The sequence below is a fragment of the Engystomops pustulosus genome, chromosome 4 (assembly GCF_040894005.1).
Source record: "Engystomops pustulosus chromosome 4, aEngPut4.maternal, whole genome shotgun sequence".
NCBI lineage: Eukaryota > Metazoa > Chordata > Amphibia > Anura > Leptodactylidae > Engystomops > Engystomops pustulosus.
In genome coordinates, this window is record NC_092414.1 from 217,596,289 (window position 1) to 217,605,662 (window position 9,374).

The 9,374-nt window shown below is 44.7% G+C and overlaps 1 protein-coding gene across 1 annotated transcript; it reads right to left on the reverse strand.

Annotated features, from left to right (window-relative positions):
• Positions 1–327: 327 nt before the first annotated feature.
• Positions 328–2,544, reverse strand: LOC140125805 (vitelline membrane outer layer protein 1 homolog). The gene is made up of 3 exons (XM_072144672.1): positions 2,315–2,544; positions 2,000–2,115; positions 328–656 (listed from the first exon to the last, which is right to left on the reverse strand). The coding sequence occupies exons 1-3, from the start codon at positions 2,462–2,464 to the stop codon at positions 368–370; spliced, it is 555 nt and encodes a 184-aa protein (XP_072000773.1). The 5' UTR covers positions 2,465–2,544; the 3' UTR covers positions 328–367.
• Between the last annotated feature and the right edge of the window lie 6,830 nt (positions 2,545–9,374).

Consider the following 9,374-nt stretch of genomic DNA (forward strand, 5'->3'; position numbering starts at 1 on the left):
ATATTGATCAACATTAATTATTTTACAATTAATGTTTGTACATATATTTTCAAATGAAAATGTGGGCATAACATATATAATATAATATAACATAATATATATGAGACATGGTCCATAGTCCATAGCAACCTCCTTTCATTGCGGTTTCATTTATTATGAGACAAGAGGGTCTCCTGATCTCCTCCCACAATATCTTGAGTCAGAGGAGACAGAGGAGTCCGGATCTTACCAATTATAATGAAGCATATGGTCGGGTCTTAACACAAGTTCATAACGAATAGAAATTGGATTATTTACTACCATGTGGACATCTCAGAAGACACAAAGTTTCACTTTAAGTTTAAACTTTATTGAGTTCTTTTATGGTTCAACAACATCCAAACTTGACATCATTGAGAGCGGTGTCATCTCCGCGCCCCTGTTTTCCTTCCACTCTGGTTTGGATACCACAGATCCCAGAAGGGCAAGTCCCACTCCAGCTGCCGAAAGTTCCCCAGTAGCCCCCTTTTCCTGTAAGAACAGTGTAGTCTGAACACTGCATCATGATGTTGTTGGCTGCTGTGTCGTCTCCATCGCCCTGTTTTGGCTCCACTTGCAATGCGAAGCTCATGAGATGTCCACTGGGACACCATGAAACAGGAGTCCAGTCGCCCCAACTGCAAAGACAGACCAAAGATAAGGTTATTTGTCATACAAGACATTTTTAAACATGAGAAATGACTAACAGCGGCTGTCAGAGAACATCTAAGGTAGGTGAGCAGAAGGAGAAGGTTGGAAACACTTTGCCTCATTCTGCAGTATTGCACTTGCTCATTGTGAGTTATAGAAGATGACATGTTTCTATTTCTCAGGTTATCTGCTCATGACAAGTGCAATTTTTAGGACGCAAACAACAGTCCTATGGACGTCTATGTGAGTCCATAGAATTGGCTGGGTGTCAGGCACGAGGGGTACTGGAATCACTGGACCACCGTGGACTATGACGTAAGTCGACTCCTGGGACCGGAGTCTAAGTGATACCCAGTTGCTATAATAATAATAATATAATAATAATCTTTATTTATATAGCGCCATCAAATTCCGTAGCGCTTTACAAATCATAGGGGACATATACAAATATATTACATTACAAAGAACAAACAGTCATATGGAACAATAGGAGTGAGGGCCCTGCTCACAAGAGCTTACAGACTATGAGGATGAGGGAGGGGGGACACAAGAGGTTGTAAAATGGTCCAGCCATTCTATATAAGGGAACAATATAAAATAATTTAATAAATAATTTACTAAACAACGATGCTGCTGCTTGAACCAGCCATCAGCCGCCATCTTATTTACAGGGTCCTAGGTGAAAAAGACTGCAGAGAAGCCTGGAGCTTGGTATATATCAGCTGTTTGCCAGATAACAGATGGGATAGTACATAGGATGGATTAGTAAAGGGAGAGTTGACATTTCATGCGGTTAGCGAGTGTGATAGGCTTGCCTAAAGAGATGGGTTTTAAGAGCACGTTTGAAGCTTTGGAGGGTGGGTATTAGTCTCAGAGTCTGGGGAAGGGCATTCCAGAGAATTGGTGCAACTCGGGAGAAGTCCTGGAGACGTGCATGAGAGGTTTGAATTAAGGTAGAGATTAATCTATTGTCACTAGCAGATCGAAGAGCACGGGAAGGGCGATAGACTGAGATGAGAGAAGAGAGATAGGGAGGTGCAGCATTATTCAGAGCTTTGTGGATGAGGGTTATTATTTTAAAGTGAATACGGAAGGAGACAGGTAGCCAGTGCAGTGATTGGCACAAACTGGAGGCATCCGTGTAGCGTTTGGCCTGAAAGACGAGCCTGGCTGCTGCATTAAGAATAGATTGAAGAGGAGAGAGTTTAGAGAGTGGAATATAATAATAAGACAGTTATCCTAGTAGGACCCTTCAGGAGCACAGAGAATATCAGAAATATCCTAAACCCAAAACAAATAAATCTTAAAATACATAAGTGTTTGGACTTACCTGCTCTCGGAAGATGTGATTGTTTCCTGTGTATCTCTAGTTGATGGTGAAGCACAGTAAAGTCTGATTGCATTCAGGGCAGTATCATCTCCGTCAGATCCAAGTGGACGTTCCACCTAAAAACAAAGACATTCTGATGGTCAAACCTTTGTTGATTTACACTTTGCAACATAGACCCCAATTTGTTCAGAATCTGTGTTCTAGAGAAGCTGAGACGTTACCAAGTTATAGGTGATAGAGGGATCCCCACTGAGGCTTCTCCCCACCACCACCACTATCCACTCCTCTCATCAGATTTCTGTTATAATACTTTACCCTTAAGCTGAATCCTCTCGCTACAGTCCTAGGTGGACACCACTGCCGAGATCCCCAGTCACCCCAAGGACCACCGTTGCCAACTGAAATCCATTGTCCTGTGGTAATTGTTGCCTGGATCAGTAATGATATTAGGACGGCAGAGAACATCTTCTGAAGTTGAACTTTGGATCAGCTCCGACAGCTAAAGGTGAATGGAGTCTCCTTCTGAATTTGTGTCCCAAATATATAGCGGAGATTTTTTTACCTTTTTTAAGACATCCTCTTACCAGAAATACTTGTAATATTAATTATTAACCTAATGTATACAGAAAATAGATTTTTGTAGGGGGGGGGGGATAAACAAGAAAAACTAAACTTCAGTGGAAGTTCACATATTACTGTAAGTTTTTTGCTTATTTCTCATGTAAAGATTACACAATCACAAAGCTTCCAGTTACCCAACACGTCAGGATAATACACAAGCAGAGCCGGAGGGAAAGGGAAAAAGGTTCTATATGTTTTCTACCAAATTATATTAGAATAGTCACATTTACCCCGATGCACATTTTTTCCACCTGTGATACGGCCGTGGCTTTTGCTCATGGCTCCATGTGTTGCTATGGGCTCATAGACACCGCTGATGACTCCTCAGAGAAGAATGGAGATGACCAGCACAAGCGATGCTCAGGTGCGGTGCTGCTTGTGAGAGAAAGCAGCCATGTTTATCCACCTTGAGACAAACCTTTTCTTCCTCTGCCGTTTCTTACAGTCCCTCCTCTGTTATCCATAATAGAAAACAACAATCTCCATCAAGTCATCCTGGTGTCCTCCAACACTTCAATGTAGACCTGGCCAAGCTGCTTGTAGAACCATAGACAACATATGGCACATGCTCGGATGTGATGGAGGACATCTGGCCGCCACTATTCCTTAAAATCTCAAATAAAGGCGTTTCTGCCCATTATACTCCTAAGGACTGGAGAAGATGCTCCACTCTTTGGGATTGATGCTGTGTGGCATGGAGCTTTCTACAATTCATACACAGAGCAAATAAGCCAACATGTGCCTTCTATGTCACTCAGGGCCAATGTCTTGTGTGACAGGAGTGAGAAGCATTGCTGCAGTAAGCCCGGGTGCTGTTGACTCCAATTTGCAAATTTCCATTTCTTCTGTGTATTTCCTAATTGTCATCTCCACCAACATGATGAGGGCAGAGGGCCTCTACTTCTTCTGAGCTGTTTTACACTTGATATGCCCGGCTCGAGAAGCCACATGGTGGAGGTTCTGATCAGCATCAAGCTGCAAATCGCTCACCAACTACAACTGGACAATGGCAGGAACCCCGAGGCTGCAGTACAGTTGGTGTTTTTAACCAGCGCACACGTTCAGCTTTGGGTTTGCAGAATGTGGTAACTGTAACCAAACACCTGGCGATACCACCTGCTGGCACCGGCTGAAATACCCGTGGCTTATGCTCCTGCACCCAATTGTTTTATCGGTAGGGGTGAGCCTGAATGCTAAAATGGAAAGTCCTCATCACTCTGAACATTGCCTACTTTGTATGTGGAAGCTAAGTTTGATCTTACTTACAAATCCAAGCATTTAGCCGGTCCAGGAGAGAGGAGGGGTGAGCGATCCTCTCCCCTCTCCTTTACATTGAAACCAAGCAACAAACGCCATATTATGGCAGAATATAGGACATGTCCCATTTTTTGCACTGCACGGTTACGGTGCGGTCAGACACTTTGTGCTTACGTCATCTTGACCAGGTGCCATAAAGTAGTGGTCTCCAACCTTTTTTTTGCCAGGGACCGGCTGTGAGCATAAATTTTTCTCCAGTGACCAGTGGGATGGCATCTGGGGTCAAGCCAAAAATGTATGTTGGCACTCCCCATCGTGACTCCCTGTGTGCCTAGCTTATATTGTCCCATCTCCTAGAGAGACCCCCCACTTATACTGTCCCTTTTCCTGTTTGATGCTTTCCCTGCTTCCTTTGTCCTCTTTCCTGTAGTTGCCCTCTCCCCAGTTCCAATGTCCTCTTTCCTTTAGCTGCCCCATTCCAATGTTCCATTTTCTGTAACCGCTCCCTCCTTCAATGTCCCCTTTCCTGTAGCTACCCCCACTCCTTGCTTCCTACGTCCCCTTTCTCAGCAAAACTAAAAAAACCAACAACATTCCAATGCTCACCTTCCCCGTTCCCCTGTTGCTGTTTTTTCTTCCTTCACCTCCGCATTAATGCACGGCTCTATTGTCAGAAGACGCAATGTGATGACATGATCAAGAGCGCTGGCAATAGAGCCATGCATTGACGCTGTAGGCGTCTATAGTGATGTATATCCCTTGGGTTTATACACAGAACGTCCCCACAACCCCTGTGTGAAAAGGACCTAACCTGTATTCTTACACCTGCACCCCTCTGCTTCATTGAATTGGGATTTTATATATATCTGCAAATATACATAATATACATTATAATTTTTTCTCTTGCACTTCATATTTGTCGGAGGCAAGAAGCAATGTAGCCGGGGGAGGTGGGAGGGTTTTTTTTAAATTCTAAATCCAGGAAGACGAGCTGTTTGTGGAGGGGGGGCGCTTACTTTGAGCAAGGATGGCCACACCCAGGGGACAACCAGGTAGGGAGCCAGGTAAAGTTTTATTAAAGTTATTGTTTCAAAGAAAAAAGCCAGAAATCTGATAAAAACTGTTTTTGGATCTACTTGGTATTTTTTGTGGGGACGTTGGAGAAGCTAAAACCAGTGTTCTGGCGGCAGGTTCCCCTACACAAGAGAAGGTAAATTATTCAGTAAAATGTAACTCAAGGTAAAATTCAGGGAAGTAAGACTTTTCAGGAAGCGTAGCAATCAATTCATAAGGCCAACTTCTACATTTTGGAAAAGTTTGGAAAATCCATCTGTTCTGACTTTTTTCCTGGCTCTCGTGTGACTGAACCAGGTTTTTAAGGTCAGGACCCAAATTTCCTGTGAAAATCTTCCTTTCAGTTGTGAAATCTAATGAGAAATCCAGTGTCATTGACTGCAAAATTTCCCAGTTTACCAGGGTATAATATTCATTCTATATCCAAGACATTTTTTTAATGTTATTTATTAAACATATACAAGATTTGAAGACCCAAAATGTGTGACTCATGTGTTGGCTGAGGGGCGTGAGCATCATCTTCTATGTTATGTAATGAGTTTTTCATCGTAATCTGCATAGGTATAGGCAATAGCTGGGCGGTGCAGGATTTTATGATTATTTTTGTCAAATATTTATGGTCTTTTTGGTTTGAATTTACTATTTTTAATTTAGTTTTCTAATAGTCACTCCATCCTATTTCCCTGCCAATAATATTTTGCTTCTGATTTTCTCATATTAAATTCTAATTTGTGTTGTTATATTTGGTACAGTTCATACCTTAAAGGAAATCTACCACCTAGATGAAGGATTGTACATCCAGCACACTGACATACTGGTGTGCGCTCCCTCTGGCAGGATCTGCTCTTCTTTTAGCTTCTTATGTTCTTGTTTTCCCAATAAAAGGTAAAATTATGCAAATGAGCCTAAGGGGCTCTGGGTTCCATAGGTGATAAAGGAGCCTGGAGCCCCTCAGACCTCAGCAGCAGGACATGGAGCAGATCCACCACCAGTAGGTGGTGGCCTACTTGGAGAGCACTCTACCACCCCAGGTAGAGGATTCCCTGCACTACTGGGCAGCCAAATTTGATGTGTGCCGCAACTTGAGGAGTTTGCAGTAGAGAAGCTGTCCTGCCCGGCAAGTAGTGTGGCATCATAGCGGGTGTACATTGTGGCGGGGGCCATCGTTACCCCAAGGAGAACCCGCTTGTCCGTAATGTGGAGAGACTAACCTTTGTCAAGATGAATCAGGCGTGGATCAGCCAGGATTTATACACACCAATGCCTTCTAAATCAGATTTGATCAGCCATGACGCCTCCCCCAAATGTTGAAAAATGAGTCTGGATTCTAACTACCTCCCTAAGCCACTATTCTGAAGCTGCCACCCGCCTGATGCCACACATCTGCTGCCAGTTGCTCCATCTGCCAACCACCATCTTTACCAGGGACTGAAATTGTCACCCACCTCCATCTGTGCCACTTTCTGACCTCCTGCTGCTGCTACTGCTGCCAGCGACTCCAAACTCTGTCATTGTGCCACACTGTGGCCTACCATGTTGCTGCCACCACCAGAATTTGTCATTGTGCCACTATCTGGCCTAATGCTGCTACTGATGCCACCCAACTACACACACTGTGATTGTGCCACTCTCTGACCTACTGCTGCTGCTGCCACCACCTCCAAACTTTGTCATTGTGCCACTCTGTGGCCTACCATGTTGTTGCCACCTCCAGAATTTGTCATTGTGCCACTCTCTGGCCTCATGCTGCTGCTACTGCTGCCAAACAACTACACACACTGTAATTGTGCCACTCTCTGACCTACTGCTGCTGCCGCCGCCACCTCCACACTCTGTCATTGTGCCACACTTTGGCCTACCATGTTGCTGCCACCATCATAATTTGTCATTGTGCCGCTCTGCAGCCTACTCATGCTGCTGCCAACTGACCGCTGTCTCCCTGGGACACCCTGTGATTTCCATAATGCTGTTTTCACCCTCCACCACTCAATGATGTTGCCACTATGTTTGGATTTTCCCTTCATTTCATCTGTCAGAAGGAATAAAAAGCTTCAGGATTGATAGCCAAAAGCAGGAGTGGATACAGAACACAGAGGACATGCAAGTATCCCATATACTGGTCATCTCTGTTTTGGATCAACTCCTGTTTGTTTTTGGCTTTAGCAATACTGATGATGGATTATTGACCGATTGAAAGAAGACACTGACGGATGACAAGAAGGGCAAAATGATCAGTGACGTCAATGCAGAATTACTGCCGACACCCTCTGCACTCTATTGGGCAGAAACGCCTTTATTTGAGATTTTAAGGAATAGTGGTGGCCAGATGTCCTCCATCACATCCGAGCATGTGCCATATGTTGTCTAAGGTTCTACAAGCAGCATGGCCAGGTCTTTATTGAAGTGTTGGAAGACAGCAGGATGACTTGATGGAGATTGTTGTTTCCTATTATGGATAACAGTGGAGGGACTGTAAGAAACGGTAGAGGAAGAAAAGGTTTGTCTCAAGGTGGATAAACATGGCTGCTTTCTTTCACAAGCAGCACCGCACCTGAGCATCGCTTGTGCTGGTCATCTCCATTCTTCTCTGAGGAGTCATCAGCTGTGTCTATGAGCCCATAGTAGAGATGAGCGAACACACTCGTCCGAGGTGATGCTCGTTCAAGCATTAGCGTACTCGTAACTGCTCGTTGCTCGGACGAATACTTCACCAGCTCGAGAAAATGGCATCTCCTGCCATTTTGATTTTTGGCGGCCAGAAACAGAGCCATTCACAAGCCAGGAGACTCTGCACTCCACCCAGCATGACGTGGTACCCTTACACGTCGATAGCAGTGGTTGGCTGGCCAGATCAGGTGACCCTGGGATAGACTAGCCCCTGCCCGCGCTGCTCGGATCATTCTATCTCTGGATGCCGCTAGGGAGAGAGCTGCTGCTGGTCAGGGAAAGCGTTAGGCTGTTCTATTAGAATAGTGTTAGGCAGGAGTGATTCTACATGAACCCAACAGCCCTTGTTAGGGCTAGAATAGCGTTATATTTTATTTTTTTTGTTTGCTTGTGGCTGGCCTTACTGGCACTAGTAGTGCAGCTAGTACCATATTGTGAGGAATTTGCAGTGAGACACGCATATCCACCTCAAACACCCAAGTGGGACAATTTATTAGGGGTTTGATTGAATTAGGCACAGTCTGACAATTTTTTTTTTTAAACTTAAAGTGACTTAAAATCCAATTGTTGTGTGCTGTTAGAAACTAGGCATACAAGAACCCAACCGACATTCTTAGGCCTACAATAGCGTTATATATATATATATATATATATATATATATATATATATATTGTTGATTTGCTTGTGGCTGGCCTTGCTGGCACTAGTAGTTCAGCTAGTACCATATTGTGAGGAATTTGCAGAGAGACTTAGGAACGTTATATTTAGCTCTTAGTGGCACACACATCTCAAACACCGAAGTGGGACAATTTATTAGGGGTTTGTTTGAATTAGGCACAGTCTGCTGATTTAATTTTTTACTTTTATTTTTTTTTTGTAACTCAAATCATCAGGCACAGCACAAAATCCAGTTGTGTGCTGTCAGTGTAGGTTAGAAACTAGCCATAGCAATAAGATAGCATCGTTTTGTAAAAAAAAAAAACACACAAAAAAATCCAAAAAAATTTACAGTTTACACTTTAATTTTGAAAATGTTGAACCCGAGGGCTAGGGGTAGAGGACGAGGGCGTGGGCGTCCAACTACTGCAGGGGTCAGAGGCCGTGGTCCTGGGCGGGGTGAGACACCACCTGCTGATGAGGGAGCAGGGGAACGCCGCAGAGCTACACTCCCTAGGTTCATGTCTCAAGTTGATGGGACTCGTGGTAGAGCACTGTTGAGGCCAGAACAATGCGAACAGGTGTTGTCGTGAATTGCGGACAATGCTTCTAGCCATTTGTCCACCAGTCAGTTTTCCACGCAGTCCACCCATGTCACACTCTTCCAGCTCCTCCACCTCAGCCTCCTTCCCCCCAGTCTGTCCCCTCCAGGAAAATTTGGCATTTGAACCGGCGTACTCTGAGGAACTGTTTTCTGGACCCTTTCCAGAGTCACAAACCACTTGTCCGGTTGCTGCTGAGCTCTTTTCCGATGCCCAGGTTTTCCACCGGTCGCAGTCTGTGGGTGATGATGACATTGTTGACGTAGTGGAAGCAGTGTGTAAAGAGGTGTCAGACGATGAGGAGACACGGTTGTCAGACAGTGGTGAAGTTGTTGTCAGGGCAGGAAGTCCGAGGGGGGAGCAGACTGAGGGATCAGAGGATGATGAGGTGACAGACCTAAGCTGGGTTGATAGGCCGGGTGAACACAGTGCTTCTGAGACGGAGGAGAGTCCTCGACCAGAACAGGTTGGAAGAGGCAGTGGTGGGGGCAAACGG